This window comes from Leucoraja erinacea, chromosome 25, assembly GCF_028641065.1.
Source record: "Leucoraja erinacea ecotype New England chromosome 25, Leri_hhj_1, whole genome shotgun sequence".
Lineage (NCBI taxonomy): Eukaryota > Metazoa > Chordata > Chondrichthyes > Rajiformes > Rajidae > Leucoraja > Leucoraja erinaceus.
This window is the reverse complement of record NC_073401.1, coordinates 23,418,087-23,438,669: the sequence shown is the minus strand read 5'-3', so window position 1 is coordinate 23,438,669 and position 20,583 is coordinate 23,418,087. Positions and strand designations below refer to the sequence as shown.

The 20,583-nt window shown below is 42.9% G+C and overlaps 1 protein-coding gene across 2 annotated transcripts in view; it reads right to left on the bottom strand.

Annotated features, from left to right (window-relative positions):
• The window catches only part of LOC129709100 (oxysterol-binding protein 2-like), a 180,483-nt gene extending 165,115 nt beyond the window's left edge, over positions 1–15,368 (bottom strand). Inside the window, exon 1 of one of the 2 annotated variants that reach the window (XM_055655215.1) lies at positions 15,007–15,368. In XM_055655215.1, the coding sequence (XP_055511190.1) occupies positions 15,007–15,170 (164 nt within the window). In that variant the 5' untranslated portion in view covers positions 15,171–15,368. The remainder of the gene's footprint in view (positions 1–15,006) is intronic. The other variant, XM_055655214.1, reaches the window with a different exon arrangement.
• Positions 15,369–20,583: the final 5,215 nt, after the last annotated feature.

Below are 20,583 nucleotides of genomic sequence, written 5' to 3'. Positions count from 1 at the left end.
TAATGTACGTGTAGTGCAGACCACACCATTTTTTTCAGGCATTCGGATTTCAGCAGTTTTGAAAAACCCTTGCATTACAATTTACAAATTCTCAGAAATACTATATCCTTCAATGTTAAATATTAACATAAGCTTCTGGGCAACATTAGTAGAATTGTGCTACGCATTACCTGTTCCCCACAACAAAGCTGGTTCACTTTCAATGATTGAATACATATAAAGCATCTGCTAGCAATAATAGCTTACATTCTGGAATTCTGCTTGTTGCTATTTTAGTGGGGAAATTGACTAGTTTGAATGGCAGACACAAAATGTTGGAGTAACTCAGCGGGAATGGCAGCATCCCTGGAGAGAAGGAATGGGCGATGTTTCGGGTCGAGACCCTTCATTAGATTGAGAGCAGTCCAGCATTTTGTGTCGATCTTCAGTGTAAACCAGCATCTACATTTCCATCCCACTCATTTTAATGGTATCTAGCTATGTAATTTCAGAGTCCCAGTGAAATCAGTCGTGGATGACTAACAAGAACAGATCTAAATGCCCTTCATTTAAGTGGCATAATCAGTGATTATTCCACGTATGCTTATGTAAATTCAAACTATCATCCTATTATTATCATTTTTCTAAGGAGATTTTCAATTTGAAAAATAGGGTTGGTCGGTATTAAATCTGCACCGGACAATTTAAAGGCTGATTCGAGTTTGCCGTCAAATGCACATAAAGGCAGCAAAAATATTTTAATAAAAGTAGCAAATTGAGATTGGAGTTAAACAACAGGGAAACAGGCTCATCACCCAATCTGTTAATGTTGACCACAATGCCCTAAGCTAGTCCCAATTGCCCACATTTGGTCCAGATCCCACTAAACCTCTCCTAACCATGTATACATTCTTGCCATAGAGGAAGTACAGAGAAGGTTCACCAGACTGATTCCTTCGATGGCAGAGCTTTCATATGAAGAAAGACTGGATAGACTCGGCTTGTACACGCCGGAATTCAGAAGATTGAGGGGGGATCTTATAGAAACTTACAAAATTCTTAAGGGGTTGGACAGGCTAGATGCAGGAAGATTATTCCCGATGTTGGGGAAGTCCAGAACTAGGGGTCACAGTTTAAGGATAAGAGGGAAGTCTTTTAGGACCGAGATGAGAAAATCATTTTTTACACAGAGAGTGGTGAATCTGTGGAATTCTCTGCCACAGAAGGTAGTTGAGGGCAGTTCATTGGCTATATTTAAGAGGGAGTTAGATGTCGCCCTTGTGGCTAAAGGGATCAGGGGGTATGGAGAGAAGGCAGGGATTGGATACCGAGTTGGATGATCAGCCATGATCATATCGAATGGCGGTGCAGGCTTGAAGGGCCGAATGGCCTACTCCTGCACCTATTTTCTATGTTTCTATGTTATATCCAAGTGTCTTTTAAATGCTGTTATAGCACCTGCCTCAACTATCTACTCGGGCAGCTCATTCAAAACTAATGTCTGTATAGGTGTAAGTGTTGGCGTTACAGTTAGGATGTCATATCGCATAAAACATCTTCATATTCAGTATGTCGACGAATACTGCCTTGAATTTCAGCAGGTGTAGGCAGAGAGCATATCGACTGGTTGCATCACGGCCTGGTTTGGCAACTCGAACGCTCAGGGATGAAGGAGATTATTAACGGTGGCAAACACTGACCTCCCCATCATCGAAGGGATCCATATGAGGCGCTGTCAGAAAAGGCAGCCAGCCTCAACAAGGACCCACACAGCCCTGGGCATACTCTCATTTCACTCCTGCCATAGGGGAGAAAGTATAGGAATCTGAAAACCGTGACATCCAGGTTCAGTTACAGCTTCTACCATGCTATTGCACCAATAAGAAATAAGGAACAGAGGAAAAGTGATCCATCTGTGGATAATTAAAGATAAAAAGAAAATATAAACAAGATTGCAAAGAATAGAGATAGATTGATTCTTGATCAGTACGGGTGTCAGGGGTTATGGGGGGGAAGGCTGGAGAATGGGATTAGGAGGGAGAGATAGATCTGCCATGATTGAATGGCGGAACAGAATTGATGGGCCGAATGGCCTAATTCCTCTCCTATCACATGACCTTATGAATAAGGGATGTTGGAATTTTACAAACGTCCTAATTACTATAAGCTTTTGAAAAAAAATTTAAGTTAATGAGTTTGTAAACTGATAAATTCCAAAAATGTAATAATCTGTAGTTTTAAAAGAGACGGCTGTGGAAAAGTGGATGTTTTAAGATTACATAAAGACGGAACATTGAATATTACGTTCCACATACCTGGATTGGTCGGATTAGGTGCAAGCTGGATTCCCAACCAAACAATCTTAACGGCCTGTCCCACGAGCATGCGACTGCATGCGGCAAGCGTGACCTAACGTGGTCGCTTGAGCCGTACGGCCTCGCGGGGCCGGTCCCACTTCGATCGCCGGAGTTGTGTGGAGCTGGTTCCGACATCACGCGGGGTTCCGGAAAACTGACAGTTCAAAAATTCCGCGTGGCTTCGCCCTGCCAGCCCGCAGCCGCATTGAGGCCGTACGCACCGCCTCGACGGGCGTACACACCGCCTCGACGCCGTACGTCACGCACGAACTTCCCGCAGACTTCGCTCGAACTTCATGTCACTCACTTGATCTCCGCGCGGCCCCCGCTTCCGGTTTGGTCGCGCTTGCCGCATGCGGTCGCATGCTCGTGGGACAGGCCCTATATTCTTCACCGAAGTCAGTGCAGAGAGAAATACTTAAGGGGGTGTAAAATGAGCATTTCACCAATGCTGTGGGTTTCCGACCTATTGACATTGTTTACAATTATTAAAGCTGTTACATATTCAGGATTCCAGTGCAATTCCTGGCCATAGCATACCCTGGTCTACTGTGCTTTCTGTGAAAAACTGTCCCAATCCTTGCTGAAGAAGGCTCCTGATCCAAAACAATCACCTATATCTCCAAGGAGGTTGCCTGACCTGCTGAGTTACTCCAGGATTTGCAGTTCCTTTTTATCACATTTTGTCTGTCCTACTCGTTGCTTGCCCCAACAAGCTGTGTGCTGTCCTGCATCACTGTGCTACCCACTGAATGGTCCAACTTGTAGGGAACTAATATAGACATAATGGTGCTATTGACATCACATTGAGCCTAAGTGGGACGATTTCCCCAAAAGAAAGAATGAACATTTTATCATGTTTATCATTTTATTATCATTAACATTTCCAGAACCAGGGGCCACAGTTTAAGAATAAGGAGTAAGCCATTTAGAACAGAGACGAGGAAACACTTTTTCTCACAGTGAGTGGTGAGTCTGTGGAATTCTCAGCCTCAGAGCACGGTGGAAGCTAGTTCTCTGAATGCTTTCAAGAGAGAGCTAGATAGGGCTCTTAAAAATAGCGGAGTCAGGGGATATGGGGAGAAGGCAGGAATGGGGTACTGATTGGGGATGATCAGCCAAGATCACATTGAATGGCGGTGCTGGCTCGAAGGGCTGAATGGCCTACTCCTGCACCTATTGTCTATCATGTTCCTCAGAAAAGTGCCAAAGCACTGTGTATAATGAATTACTTTGAAAGGCAATGCTAGATTCGGGAATCTTGCACATAGAAGTGTACATATTGATAAAGAGAATAATAAACAGTTCATGCATTTTTTGACATTTGTAACAGAGGGATATTTACAGGCTGGCCTCACGTAAAGATTCCTGCGCTTCCCAAAAAGTTGCAGAACTTTTAATTCACTGGCGCCAATAACGATGCAACAATCTCTCAGTACTCGGGTGAATGCAGATTCCCAGGCTGTGACCCAAACCCAAAATTACTTGTTTTTCAAAGATTATTCCCAGCATATCATGTCGACATTGAACTCACTTAAATTGTTAGAAACACATCAGTATGACTTTCTTTTAAACGCAGCACAGTGATAGAGTTGCTGCCTTACAGCGTCGGAGGCCCAGGATTCATCCCGACTATGGACGCTGTCTGTATGGTGTTCTCCCCGTGACCTGTGTTGGAGAATTCTATCCAAAGATTTTCCAGTAAGCAAGATTTTTATTTATTTATTTATTTTTTTTAAACTCCATCCTTTTATAAAATCTGAATTCCAAATATTATTTATTTGTATTTCCCTTTTTACTGTTTCAGATTGAGAAAATAGGCGCTGAATGGACTTAGAGATGTCTAAAAATGGTAATCAGCAGTTAAACATCTCAATTGACACTAAAAGCTTTGTAAGTATTACCCAGATCAGAGCAATAAAATTGGCTGCAAAATAAAACATTCCGATAAAGAGGCAAACAAATCTATAGTTGGAGGCTTTAAAACCATGTTGAAATGTGCAATTATCTCGGCAGTTAGCGAGCTTTAGAAGGACAAGCAAGGTTTCTTTGCTCATCGTGCTCTATAATGATGTTCTGTATATCTTGCTAATCTTGGTGGCTGAATGAGACAAATCTAAGAAATCGTAGGATCCAAATATTAATACACAAATTAGGAATACTTGTGGGCTACTTGGCCCCTCCAGCCAGCGCAAACAGTCACGAAGATCAACACTATACGCTCGCCAACCATCACTTGAGATACAGCACAAAAACAGGCCCTTCAACTCACCAAACCTGTGCCGACCAGCAAACACCCTGTACACTAGCACTATCCTGCACACGAGGGACATTTACAATTTTACCAAAGCCTATTTACCTACAAACCTGTACGTCTTTGGAGTGTGGGAGGAAACCGGAGCACCCGGAGAAAACCCACGCGGTCACAGCAAGGACGTACAAACTCTGTACAGGCAGCACCCACAGTCAGGATCGAACTTGGGTCTCTGGGTGCTGAAAGGCAGCAACTGTGCCATTTATCTCTCACTCCATAGTGTCTATCCCTAATCAGTCTCTGCCTATCCAAAAACATACATATCTTATCCCTCAGAAACCTCTCCAGATTAGTCCAATAATTTGATCACTGCACAACTATGTTTATGTTGCAGCTTCTCAGAATTTATATGAAATTCTGTAACATTGTGTTACCTTTGAGAAGTTAATCTTGGCAAGGATTTAAATTCATTTCCTGATCTGACCTTCCAGTCTGCTGACTGCACACAACAAATCCTCTATTCCTCCTCTATTGTCATATATATTATATATAAAATAATACGATCAAATAATATGTTATTTGATACAATATATATATATGTTATTTGATACAATAACATATTATTTGATATAATATTATTTGATATAATATTTATTATATATGACACTATATATATATTCCATCGGTGCTACCTTGAATAGGTTTTTTCATGAAGAATCAACAACACTATCACAATGGCAACAATGTTTATACTATGTGTTTTGGAATATGCTGTTGAGCTTATTGACAAAGCATTTTGAGTTTGTTTTCAGCCACCACAATATTTTGGTCTGCCTATTCATTCAGAAAAGCTTACATACAACAAATGACATCAAGCAGACTGTCAAACCCATCCCGGTTCTTCATCAGAATGATCCTAATGTAACTTCATTGACCTTTTTCCCCTCAATGCCTTGGGCAAAAGGGCAACACAGTGGTGCAGCAGTAAAGTTGCTGCCTCACCCAAGGCCAGAGACCTGGGTTCAATCCCGACTACCGGTGCTGTCTGTATCGAGTTTGTCTGCAATGTTCTCCCTGTGACCGCGTGGGTTTTCTCCAGGTGCTCCGATTTCCTCGCACACTTCAAGGAAGAGCGGGTTTGATGGTTGATTGGCTTCTGTAAATTGTCCCTAGTGTCTAGGACAGAACTAGTGCAAGGTGGTCAGTGAGGACTCGGTGGGCCGAAGGGCCTGTTGCCATGCTGTGTCTCTAATCTAAACGAAATGCCTCTGGATATTTCTTCTCTAACGGTACAACTAAGTTTCAAAAACAGTCAAAGAAGAGTTTAAGGATTATGTTTGCAACGTAAACATCTTGGCCACATATATAGAGTTCGTAAAAGTGATATTTGCCCACAACATTTCTGAAGTCAGCAGCAAAGAATAAACCACATCAGTAGACTCAAATTTAAACCTTCTCAGGAATTGTAATCCGCCAATTTCCAATTCAGGATAGGTGTCCAATTACAGAACATTGCAGCACTTATTGTAAAGTCCTGACAGCAGTTTGGCACTGTTTCCTCACAAAGCTGATAGGCATCCTCTTACATCTGCTGACCTTCCAACTCAGATTGTCAGTCATGCATGGCTCTGATGGTATCCTGAACCTCGGCTGATGGCCCAGGGATTGTATACCACCCATTCAGGCAGCTGAGAGCTGGGTTGTGAAAGCTGGAAATGGCGAGAGGCAAGCAAAAGACTGTGGGCATCCCCCTCCAGAATATGTCTATCCTTGAAGAGTGGCTTCAAATCCCAAAATAGGGTTCTGCATATTTTTGTTGGAATTATTCTGCAGGTTGATAACCAAGAAAACCAGCTAAACATGGAATTTGTTTTGAAATTTCTCCTTTTCATCCGTTGAGAAAATCTGTACATACAATATATTCCCATATACACTCACTTAGATATCACACAGTGGGCATCTGAGACAAACATGCAAGAACCCACAAAGTAAAGCGGTAGAGATGCTGCTGCCTTACAGCGCCAGAGACTCGGGTCCAATCCTGACTACGGGTATGGAGTATGTCTGAAGAAGGGTCTTGACCCGAAACGTCACACATTCCTTCTCTCCAGAGATGCTGCCTGTCCTGCTGAGTTACCCCAGCTTTTTGTGCCTATCTGGAGTTTGTATGTTCTCCCCGTGTCCTGCGTGGGTTTTCTCTGGATGCTCCAATTTCCTCTCCCACCTCAAAGACGTGCAGGTTTGTAGGTTAATTGGCTTTGGTAAAAATTGTAAATTGTCCCTCCTGTGTGTCGGATACCGTTAGTGTGTGGGGGAAACGGCTGGATGGTGCCAGGGTCAGCGGGCCGAAGGGCCTGTTTCCACGCTGTATCTCTCAACTAAAATAAACCAAAACAAAGTCAAGCACATGACATTTAACAATGATGTCATGTTTTGGCTAAAAAGCCGCAGCAAAAGGATGTGGCTGGACCAGATTAGAGGCAAGTGTAGGAAGGTCATGAATGAGAGAATGTTGTTTGCTGTCACTTCCCCTCCGGAATCATGCCTGCCCCGAGAGGAATTTATCTGGACTATTCTAGTACCTCAGCAACATCTCCACGACAGACATTGAGACTAAATTGAAAGGATGCAAGAAGCTGAGGAATGTGCTAAAATCCAATAAATCCAATGTATTTTAACAACACTAAGCAGAACAAAAAAAAGAACTGAAGATTTTTAGTTGTTTGCAAAAACGATTGCAACTTTTAGACAAATACAGAAATGACCATTACATTGCTGCACATTCATAATATTGATCTTCAGGCCCAAGAGCAGCCAACTTTGGTCAGAAAAGCCTCAGACAGGAGGGAACTTTGCCAATTAACTAGAAGCTAGCTTCTGATCAGAAGGCCAGGCCCAAGGAACAGCGATCTTAGGACAAACAATCTCATTTCACAGATGGATCTCATACTTATTTAAGGCAATGAAGTTAGTTGTAACCATGCCATAAAAAATGAAATCCCATCAATATCCATAATTCATTACTCAAACGTTATTGTAGTGCTTTTCACTAGTCTACCTGTCTCTTCATTAGGGATGATAGACACAAATGCTGGAGTAACTAAGCAGGTCAGGCAGCATCTCTAGAGGAAAGGAATAGGTGATGTTTTTGGTCAAGGCCCTTCTTTAGATCCAAGGTCTCAAAGATCTAGACGGTCGAAAGAAGGGTCTCGACCCTAAACTTCACCTATTTATTTTCACCAGAGATACTGCTGAGTTATACCAGCATTCTGTGTCTATCTTCAGTTTAACTCATCTGCAGTCTCTTCCTACACACCTCTCCATTAGGGATCATGTGTCCAGTTAATATGCCTACTGCAAGCTACACGTTTGTCAGACCATGCCAGTTTATGCAAGCTTCAGACCAGCAAGTATCCTGCAATTAAATAACAATGTTAGATTTTCCTTAACTTATTTTCCAGCTGTCTCCTTTGCTCGTCTTAAGGGCACCTCTTCAAAGAACAAGCCCAGAAATAAACCAGTAATTTTCCCATTTACTCCCACCTAATTACTACCCTCTAGCTTTTTGTCGATTAGACTGATAACAAAATTAATCTACTTGCAATATCCATTTGCTGAAGGTTACAAAGGCACACTTGATTGGATAAAATGACTCAATTCTAATCCCTAAAGCATTCCACTGAAAATGCAGTCAACCTGTGTTTTCATTTACTTATTGGAGTTGCCATTTAGGTGGTTGATTTATTATCAGTCCCATCAACTCCAGTCTACTTTCAAACCAAGGAATCCAAGCACACGAGACATCTTCTCAAAATATAACCAAAATGCACTCTTCAGTGGAAGACTTCAATACCTTCAGTTGAGATATGACATAACGTGGAGGCGCTAATTCAGGAGAGTGAAGGAGAAGTTTAAAAGGGACAAGGGAGGTCAGTGCTGGCACTTTTGTTCATTACATTCAGAAGATTTTTTCCATGCCTGTGGATCATTGTCGACTGGTCAGCAACTCATTCAGTGCAGCTGGCCGAGCAGCTTGAAACAGAGCTTTTGTTCACTTACAATTCCTGCTGCTCGACTCAACAGCATCAGCTGACATCCTGGCTCAGAACTAACAAATCTGCACACTCGACAGAACTAGATAAACAAAACCAGCGTCTGAAATTGTCTGTTTTGGTTGGACCTTTGGTTGAAAAGCTGACTACATGTAACTGGGATGTCAGGACTTTCATATGAAGAAAGACTGGATAGACTCGGCTTGTACTCGCTAGAATTTAAAAGATTGAGGGGGATCTTATAGAAACTTACAAAATTCTTAAGGGGTTGGACAGGCTAGATGCAGGAATATTGTTCCCGATGTTGGGGAAGTCCAGGACAAGGGGTCACAGCTTAAGGATAAGGGGGAAATCCTTTAAGACCGAGATGAGAAAAACATTTTTTCACACAGAGAGTGGTGAATCTCTGGAACTCTCTGCCACAGAGGGTCGTTGAGGCCAGTTCATTGGCTATATTTAAGAGGGAGTTAGATGTGGCCCTTGTGGCTAAAGGGATCAGGGGGTATGGAGAGAAGGCAGATACGGGATACTGAGTTGGATGATCAGCCATGATCATATTGAATGGCTGTGCAGGCTCGAAGGGCCGAATGGCCTACTCCTGCACCTATTTTCTATGTATCTATGTAACAGAAGTGCGGACGCACCTTGCTGCAGGTGGGGATGGAGGGAGAGAATATTTGAAAGTTCTTCGAGATCTTAAAATAACAAACCTTCGATTCAGATAGCTCATTCGGGTCAAAGTCTTGTGAGGAGTCTCATCCTTAATCAGTGACTGGGATGAGAAAGAGAAACCAATGAGCTGGCAAGTCAACTGATAGAACATAAGTGCAGTGAGGTTGACCTTACCAGAATGGTGCTTGATTCAATTTATTTAATACCTCTCTTACTGAACGGATGTTATTGTGCAACTTTACACAGAGACTATGATCAATAACTGAAACAAATTCACAGAAAAAACAGCTGAAATTAGAATGCTGTTCTCATCATCAAAACAGTATATTTGGCATTTTAGATAAAATAAATAAGGTTATCTATCCTAAGATATCTTGTACAGCATTGCTTCTTACAACATGGATACATCTTCTCCAGTACAACCAATGTATTTAACAAATAGTGAATTCATAGCTGAAATCAGTCTCAAATAACTTCACTGCTACTAGTGCTGGATGATTCAACATTATATTTAATATCTTTGGATCCTCAAGTACAATCGAGGTCTTTATGTGGTTTATCAAAACATTAATCAGCGGTTTCATTTATTTCTCCAATGTATTCCAGGGTGTGTCACATCTGGTATGGGTCATGCATACTGAACATGCAGTAACAGCAGGCAGCCAAGCCAATCTGGCCTTTAAGCACTCTTGCAGAGTTGCTTGTGCCAGTTGGATTTGTAGTAAGCATTCACACCAACAACCTCTTTTCAATCTGGCCAATGTAAAGGCCAACACTGGATTGTTTGTAAACACACATTTGATGCTTGTCTGAACATTTACAAACTCTCAGCATTCATTCTAAAAGTTAAAAAAAAAAACTAGTTGCTGGAAATTTGAAATAAATCTGAAAAATGCTGGAAATTTCTCAATTTTCCCAACACCCCCTGCAAAAAGACACGGTGGTGTGGAGTAGCAGGGCAGGCATCTGGGGCCAAGCAGTCTAATCCTGCTCCTCTTTTCTTATTGTATTGTATTTTAATGACCACACAGCCAGGCAGGTGGAATTTGGGTTGTCAGCAGCGATACAATAATAAAGAACACACAACCACAATAAAAAATGTAACACAAACATCCACCACAGCATTCATCACTGTGGTGGAAGGCACAAACATTTGGCCAGTCCTCCTCCATTTCCCCCCCGTGGACAGGACCAGAGTCCAGAGTCAGTCCAGGATCGGCTCTTCCTCACCGGAGACCGCGGCTTTAAGTTGTTGTAGGCCGCAGGCCGGCGGTCGAGATTTAAAGTCTCCGCCGCAGCCAGAAGCACCGTAGACTGCAGGGCCGGCGGTTGAAGCTCCCCTCCAGGGGTGTTGGCAAGTCCATGCCGGCCCCGCGGTAGAAGTTGGCCGCGGGCCGGCAGTGATGGCTTCTTCTTCCCCCGGGTCCCCCACGAGGGATCCCGGGCTGTAGACGCCGCACCAGCTGGAGCTCTGAAGACCGCGACTTCAGGCCGCGACTTCAGGCTGCCGGCTGCCCCGGGCCAGCGAAACGGAGCGCTCCCCTCTAGCGAGCCCCAGCGAGGGCTCACCTGCTCCATGCCGAGAGTCCACGCTGCGCCCGCCGCTGAAGCCACGGGCGCGTCTCCGGGAAAGGCCGTGCCAATCCTTGATGTTAGGCCACGGGGGAGGCGACCTGGAAAAAAGTCGCCTCTCCATGGAGGAGGCGACCAAAGCGGTTTCCCCCTTACCACCCCCCCACACAAAACACACAAAGAAACACAAAATACATACTTTAAAACATACTAAAAAATAAGAAAAAGTTGAAAGAAAAACTGACATGTTCTGGCATGTTCTGAGGAAATAGTTTATCCCACAAATCCATAAGATTTAACGATGAAACTTTAAATCTCCAATCCATGCTATGTGACCTTGTTCTCATCAACAGCTCTAAAGTCAATGCTTGTTCAAGAAACACATCTCACCTTCCAAAAGAAACAGTGCTGGAGTACCTCAGCAGGTCAGTCGGCATCTTCAGACATGGATAAGTGGCGTTTCTGGTTGGAACATCCTATCCATTGGAACATCCGATCTGTTCCCATTGAGTTACCCCAGCACTTTGTGGGTTTTTTTTAAATCCAAGTTCAGGAGTAGCTTCTTCCCCACAATCATCAACCTATTAATCACTATAACCTCCAAATTGGCTCTGAACTACACAGACTTGGGGGCAACATATATACATACCGTGCCCTCCATAATGTTTGGGACCAAGACCCATCATTTATTTATTTATTTGCCTCTGTACTCCACAATTTGAGATATGTAATAGAAAAAAAATCACAGGTGGTTAAAGTGCACAGTCAGATTTGAATAAAGGTCATTTTTATACATTTTGGCTTCACCATGTAGAAATTACAGCAGTGTTTATACGTAGTCCCCCGATTTCAGGGCACCATAATGTTTGAGATATAGCAATGTCATGTAAATGAAAATAGTCATGTTTAGTATTTTGTTGCATATCCTTTGCATGCAATGACTGCTTGAAGTCTGCGATTCATGGACATCACCAGTTGCCAGGTGTCTTCTCTGGTGATGCTCTTCCAGGCCTGTATTGCAATCATCTTTAGCTTATGCTTGTTTTGGGGGCTGGTCTCCTTCAGTTTTCTCTTCAACATGCTCAATTAGGTTCAGATCAGGTGATTGACTTGGCCCCTCAAGAATTGACCATTTTTTTAGCTTTGAAAAATTATTTTTGTTGCTTTAGCAGTATGTTTGGGATCATTGTCTTGCTGTAGAATGAACCGCCGGTTCATGAGTTTTGCGGCATTTGTTTGAAATCGAGCAGATAGAATGTGTCTATACACTTCAGCATTAATTATGCTAACACCATCAGCAGTTGTACGATCAATGAAGATAAGTGAGCCAGTACCTTCAGCAGCCATATATGCTCAGGCCAAAACACCCCACCGTGTTTCACAGATGAGGTGTTATGCTTTGGATCTTGGGCAGTTGCTTCTCACCTCCATACTTTGCTCTTGCCATCAATTTGATATGTTAATCTTCATCTCATTTGTCCACAAAACCTTTTTCCAGAACTGTGGTTGCTCTTTTAAGTACTTATTGGCAAACTGTAACCCGGCCATCCTATTTTTGCGGCTAACCAGTGGTTTGCAACTTGCAGTGTAGCCTCTGTACTTTTGTTCATGAAGTCTTCTGCAGACAGTGGTCATTGACAAATCCACACCTGACTCCTGAAGAGTGTTTCTGATCTGTCAGACAGGTGTTTGAGTTTTTGTTTTCTTGATTATGAAGATAATTCTTCTGTCATCAACTGTGGAGGTCTTCCTTGGCCTGCTATTAGTAAGCTTCACCAGAGCTCGCTTTCTTCTTAATGATGTTCCAAATGGTTGATTTTGGTAAGCCTAAGGTTTGGCTGATGTCTCTAACAGTTTTATACTTGTTTCTCAGTCTCATAATGGCTTCTTTGACTTTCATTGGCACAACTTTGGTCCTCAGGTTGATAAACAGCAAAAACATTTTCCAAAGGTGATGGAAAGACTGGAGGAAAGACTAGGTGCTGAGCTCTCTTATACCTGCATTAAGGAGGCAATTAAATACACCTGAGCAATTGCAAACGCCTGTGAAGCCATGTGTCCCAAACATTATGGTACCCTGAAATGGGGGACTATGTATAAACACAGCTGTAATTTCTACATGGTGAAACCAAAATGTATAAAAACACCCTTTAATAAAATCTGACAATGTGCACTTTAACCACTTGTGATTTGTTTCTATTACAAATCTCAAATTGTGGAGTACAGATGCAAATAAATAAATGACGGGTCTTTGTCCCAAACATTTTAGAGGGCACTATATACTGAATATTCACCTTGGCACATTACAGCCTTCTTATAATCATCACTCCCAGACGTTTTTCTTGCATTTTCAGTATTCATAGATCTGCCAATTATTTCCAGCAATTCCATTTATTACTTTAGATATCCTTTCCTGCTCGACAAAAGGATTTGGTACCTAATTGGCTGTAATTTACAGAGTACCAATCCCCAGAGGAGAAATTGGCACAGCACTTAAAATATATTATGTTTAAAGTCATTACTTCCACATTTTGCTTTGCATCATTCTTAGGATTGCAGTGTGTGAACAAAATCATGCTTAAATTTCCACGTCCACTGGGACTTGAAAAGGTAGTGGTTGATTTCCCCCCCCCCCCCCGTCCATTGTTGAAGTTCTACAGATCCACCCAGATATCCATTCTAATGTCAGTCATTGAATGTGAAGATGATTTTGAAAGTAATGCCGACTGTGCCTCTTGTTTTAGTTCAAACCTGTGATCCTTGATCTGAAAGTTGAGGTTTTTGTTTTTGCATTTGCTTTACATGTTTTGAAGAACTCCACCAACTCGACCTTCAGCCATCTCTGCTGCTTAAAAGCTCAGATTTCCCAAGCATTTCTTTACAATACTTCATTAGATGCAAGCTATCAATTTGATGTTCTCTGCTAAAACATCCTCCCCTGCGATGCCAGACATTAGAAATGGCACCGTACACTGCAGGGCTTGGGCAGGACAATAATTTCTGAGCACATTTCCACCCATTTATGTTTACTTTTTGACTCCTTGTCATGGTACTCTATTTGCCTTCTTGATTGTTCTTCTACATTGAATGGATACTTCTTCATTCATGGATTAAAATAGCAAATGTATTTTCGTTAGCTTACCTTCACTGTGCACAAAGCATATTTTCTTTCCATTTTCTGCTTTAAAGATAACCACGTTCATGATTTGCCCCTCATCCCAAAACTAATTACATCGTATTGAAGAATCCCAATCACTCCATCAATGATCCCGTGTTCGCATGAGCCTAGGACTTAAATCCAGAATTCTCTTCATCTTTCCAACTGTTCACATCTTCTTCATGACCCAAAACGTCACCCATTCCTTCTATCCAGAGGGAGTTAGATGTGGCCCTTGTTGCTAAAGGGATCAGGGGGTATGGAGAGAAGCCAGGTACAGGATACTGAGTTGGATGAACAGCCATGATCATATTGAATGGCGGTGCAGGCTCGAAGGGCCGAATGGCCTACTCCTGCACCTATTTTCTATGTTTCTATGCTGCCTGATGCGCTGAGTTACTCCAGCATTTTTGCGTCTTTCTGTGTTTCTCTTTATGACCTACCTCCTTGCCCAAACCTTTATCAATTTGCTCCAATTTCACCCGACATGGTGCCATCAATCTATCAAGTGCACCTATGCCAACCAAAAATTGACTAAATTACTCCCACCTCCCAGGTCTCAGTACATACCCTCGTAGATAATGGCTCTTCCAATGTACCTAGTAGATAATGACTCTTCTAGTGGCCATCTAGGCATCTATCACATGCAGTAAGTGTTTCAGCTTCCACCACACTGCCAAAAATGTTTTACAATGTTCCCTTGAAGCCTCTCGGGCTGATTTACTATATTAAAATAAACCCAACGCGCACAAGCAGCAGATGAACTTCTTTCAACACGTTAAAGTGAATTGAGAGCAACATGTTCCTAATACTGAGCTCTGGAGCGCTTCACTTGTTGTCATTTTAACTGTGCGCTCCTCAAACCAAACACACACACAAAACAAATGCTCAGTAATTCTGGATTTTCCCAAATCCGTGCCCCTAACTTGCACAATACTAAGTGCAGCGGTGCCTGGTACCTACCTGTAATAGGAGAGCAGCCCGTTACTCAGCACGAACCAGCGGCGCTGGTAACCCTTCAGGTAGTTGGTCCATTTGTGGAGCCAGCCCCGGCGGGTGTCGGCGTTGGCGGCCTGGGGCAACGCCGGGCCCGCCGAGCTCACCGCCTCCCTAGTCGCCTCACTCATCCCGCGACCGAAGGCAAGTCTCCGCACGACGCCGAGAGAAGCGAAGTGGCAGCCGGCTTCTCCATGGAGGAGGCGGGCCCCGGAGAAGAGGAGGAGGAGGAGGAGGCGGCGCGGCCTGACCTGGCCCGGCCCAGACCAGCCCAGCCTCGGGGGAAGGTCCGGCAAGCTGCGCCGAGGGGCTTCCAGGTACCGGCCTCCAGCCTGAGCCTCAGTTCTGCAGCATAACACACACACAGACACGTTAACAAAAATCCTATTTCAAATTGTCAGCAGCAATCTGCAAGCAACGCCAGTCCTCTGTTTTAAAATAAATATTTATACATCTTTTGGGACATCAGTGGCGCCAGTCTTAAAACATGGTTCTTGTGTTTAGTGGGCAGAGATGAGAGTTCCTCAAAGGGTGGACGCATTTAACTGATGCATTAAATTACCCTGTCTATTCAACCATTTCCAGATTTTAATCCAAGTCTTCCCTACGTAAACGTTGAATATGTTTGTTAAAGACACAACAGAAAGAACAAGAAAGAGAAATGATCTGCAAATAGAAATTCCATTCGACAGGACAGATATTTATAAGACCTCATTCTCTGTAAGAACCTTAAGAGAATGGAATAAACTAGACAACAATATAGTCAAATCACCTTCACTAGACAGTTTTAAAGGGGCACTAACAGCACGTTAGTATAGTATGCACAACACATCCAAGTTGGTGATATACAGAGTACTGCCCTGCCGACTACAAATTCAGAAGATTCAGAAGAAGATTCAATATCCTAGCAGGGACAATGGATATTTGGAAAAGACATTATTAAATTCAAGGAAGAGCCTCCTAAAGTTGCCAGAATATCAGGGAGTAGGTTAACAAGGTTCAGGGGGCCAAACCAATATCAGCTAATTGGACCCTGCTATTAGCTGAGATCCTTATAGAGATATTTGCATCATCTTTAGCCACAGGTAAAGTTCCAGAAGACTGGAACGTAGCTAATGTTTTATTGTTATTGAAGAAGGGCAGCATAGAGAACTATAGGCCGGTGAGGCAGATGTCAGTGGGAGGAAGTTTCTTGGGGACAGGATCTACCAGCATTTGGATAGGCATGGACTGATTAAGAATAATTAGCATAGTTTTGTGCATGGGAATTTATGTCTCAATAATTTGTATTTTAAGAGGTTACGAAAAGTTGGGAAAAGGGGGAGTACAATGGGATCTGGGGGTCCTTGTACATCAGTCTATGACAGTAAGCATGCAGGTACATCAGGCAGTGAAGAAAGCGAATGGCATGTTTTATAACAAGAGGAATCGAATATAGGAACAAAGAGGTCCTTCTGCACTTGTACAGAGCCCTATTGAGACCACACCTGGGCTATTGTGTACAGTTTTGGTCCCCTAATTTGAGGGAGGACATTCTTGCTATTGAGGGAGTGCAGCATGGGGTTACAAGGTTAATTCCCAGATGACGGGACTGTCATATGCTGACAGAATGACGTGGCTGGGCTTGTAGACTCTGGAGTTTAGATGGATGAGGTGATCTCATTGAAACATATAAGATTGTTAAGGACTTGGACACACTAGAGGCGGGAAACATGTTCCCGATGTTGGGGGAGTCCAGAACCATAGAAACATAGAAATTAGGTGCAGGAGTAGGCCATTCGGCCCTTTGAGCCTGCACCGCCATTCAATATGATCATGGCTGATCAGCCACCTCAGTATCCCATCCCTGCCTTCTCTCCATACCCCCTGATCCCCTTAGCCATAAGGGCCACATCTAACTCCCTCTTAAATCTAGCCAATGAACTGGCCTCAGTTCAAGAATAAGGAGTAAGCCATTTAGAACGGAGACGAGGGGCCACAGTTCAAGAATAAGGAGTAAGCCATTTAGAACGGAGACGAGGAAATACTTTTTCTCACAGAGAGTGATGAGTCTGTGGAATTCTCTGCCTCAGAGGGCAGTGGAGGCAGGTTCTCTGGATGCTTTCAAGAGAGAGCTAGATAGGGCTCTTAAAAATAGCGGAATCAGGGGATATGGGGAGAAGGCAGGAACGGGGTACTGATTGGGGATGATCAGCCATGATCACATTGAATGGCGGTGCTGGCTCGAAGAGCCAAATGGCCTACTCCTGCACCTATTGTCTATTGAAAACGATTGATGAGGGCAGGGGCGGGCAGTGGGTATTAACTCAATAGACTTTAGGAAGGCCTTTGATAAGGTTCTGCATGTTAGGCCAGTCTGGATGTTTATGTTGCATGGAATCCAAGGTGAGCTCACCAATTGGAAGATGGAGTCAATGAGCAGTTGTGGAAGGTTGTTATTCTGATTGGAGGCCTGTGAGTGGAGTGCCATAGGGGTTGGTATTAGGTAAGTTGCTATTTCTATAATGATTTGGATGGTTCAGTGGTGCTTTATTTGTCTCTTGAAACTGCACAGTGAAATTCATTTTGCATATTTTCACATGTAGGTGCCTTGCTGTTCTCCAGCCGGTTCTCAGTTCCACTGTCCGCCTAGCCTTCGGGTCTTCTGTGCGGATTTCCAGTTCCGCAGCACCTCTGGAAGGCTACTGCTGCACTGCTCCTCAGAAAGGTTTCAGTTGAACATGTAGTTAACATTGTAAGTAAATTTTCAGAGGACCTGATGGTATAGTACATAATGAGAAAGGCTATCTAAGTGTGCAACAAGATCTAGATCTATCGGGAAGGTGGGTCAAGCGATGACAAATGGAGGTCACAGTGGTAGAGTTGCTGCCTTACTGTGCTTGAAGCGCCGGAAACCCAGGTTCGATCCCGACTACGAAGTTAAGTCTGTAAGGAGTTTATATGTTTTTTCTCCGAGATCTTCAGCTTCCTCCCACACTCCAAAGACATACAGGTTTGTAGGTAAATTGGCTTGGTACAAGTGTAAAGCGTGTGTAGGGTAGTGTTAATGTGCAGGGGTCGCTGGTCGGTGCGGACTCGCTGGGCCGAAGGGCCTGGTTCTGCGCAGTATCTCTAAACTAAACTAAGTGGAACTCAATCAAGTGTGAGGTGTTGCACTTTGAAATGTCAAACCATGGCAGGACTTGCGCTGTAAATGGTAGAGTCTTGGTGCAAAACAAAAGGATCTGAGAATACAGGTACGTTTCCCTAAAAGTGGCAGGTCGGGTGAATGTGCGGTGTAGAAGTCGTCTGGCACGCTTGCCTTCAGAGGGAAGGATATAAAAGTTGATACATTATGATGCAGCAGTGCAAGTTGTTGGTGAGACATTGAAGCATATCGGTGAGGGCCGGAGGTTGGAGGGGCTCACTGTGGGTGCTGGTGGTCAGTTGAGGGTGCATCGCTGAGAGAACTAAGAGGGACCCAGCGTGGTGGGGGTGCCGAGAACTAAGAAGTACAATTGAGACAACAATAAATACTTTGTAACATTCTCGGGTCCCGATATGTGGCGCCTCTTTGCATACTTTGTGTATGGTATGCAAAACAAAGAATTTCACTATGACATGTTGCATGTGATAATAAAGTATCGTTCAATTATTTGGTACATACTTGGAGTACACTTCTGGTAACCCAGTTATAGGAAGACCTAATTAAGTTGGAAAGGGTGCAAAATAGATTCACCTTGAGTTATATGGAGAGGTTGAATAGACTGGCTGTTTTTTTTTAGGCGCGTACAAGGCTGAGTGGTGACCTTAGTGAGGTGTGCAGGACAATGAGGGGTTGGTTAATATGCACGCGTAGTCTTTTGCCCAAGTTAGAAGTTCCTCTGACTGGATGGCATTGGCTTAATGTGAGAAAGAAGAAATTTAAAAGCCAAGGGACAACTTTTTCACTAATCGGATAGCCTGTATCTTGAATGATCTTCCAGCCAAAGCTGTAGAACTGGATGCCATTACAACGTTAAAAAGAAATATAGATAGATGGGTAGGAATGGTTTAGAGGGATGTGGGCTGAATGCAGGTAAATGGAACGTCCAATTTGCCAAATTGGTCAGCATGGACAAAGTGGGACGAATGGCCTATTTTCATGTTGTACTGATCTATGACTCTAACACCTGAAGTATTGTCAACAGATTTGATCTCCTTATCTAAAAAGGGATATACACGTCTCTGATGGAGTGCATCAAAGATTCACTGGAGTGGTAGATTTGTCATATGATGAGAGATTTTAATTTAGGTTAGTTTAATTTAGACTAAGCCTGCACTCTCCAAAGTTTGAAAAAATGAGAAGAAAACCCATTCAAACTTACAAAATACTTGCAGGGTTTAATGTGGACAATGTTTTGCCTGGCTGAGGAGTCGGGGACCAGGGATCACTGTCTTGGAATAGGGAATAGATATTTAGGAATTGAAGAGGTTGGTAAATCTTTGTAATACTCTACCCTGGAGAACTGTAGAGGATCAGTCATTATTCATTCAAAACCGAGATCAATATATTTCTGGATATTAATGGAATCAAATGATATGGGGTTACTGCAGGAAAATAATGTTGAGGTCAGTGATCACAGGCTCAAAAGGCCAAATTGCCTCTTCTGCTATTTTTTACATTCTTAAACATTCCAAGATTTCTCTGTTCTTCCATAGTTTTTAGTATCTTACCCCTTATTGTAAGATATCTTGCAATGCATCACCTTCCATTTTTGACAGAACTTCAATCAATTTTGTACCCACCTGATCAGATGTCTGATGTAATTATTGGCAATCACACATATCATCTGCAGACTTCTCAATCATACCTCCTATGTTCAAGTCTTTGACAAAGGCCATATGAGCAGAGGACTTAATACAGAACCCTTGTGGAATGTCACTGCACACAGGACCCCAGTTATTCAAACTCCCATTGACCATTATCCTTTGCTCTTGCGCACTGAGCCAATGTTCAATACAATTTACTTATTGCTTTAATTAAACAATTTATTGGATTTTAACAGCCCTGTACCTACATTAAAAAAAAATCAACAACTGTTTCACACAAGAACGTAATAGGAGCAGGCCACCTGGGCACTCAAGTCTGCACCACTATTCAAAATGATCCTGGCTGATCGACACCAAGCCTAAATTCCTACTTTGTGCCAGAGCCTCATATCCCTCAATTTCCGATCTTTCTACTCCCACTTTAAATTGAGGGTTATGAGGCTCTGGCACAAACTTTAGGTATCCTCCACAAACCTCAGTATGCAGCAATGATACCTTTCTTAATCTGGAGGAAGGAACTGCAGATGCTGATTTATACCGAAGATAGACACAAAGCTGAGGATGGGCAGCATCTCCGGAGAAAAGGAATAGGTAACGTTTCAGGTCGAGACCCTTCTTCAGACCTTTCTTAATCAGCACGCTCAACATTTTGCAATGCAAACTTATGAACTACAGAAATACTCTAATATATATATTAGAGTATTTCTGAATTATAAAAAAATATATATATATATATTTATGAACTACAGAAAT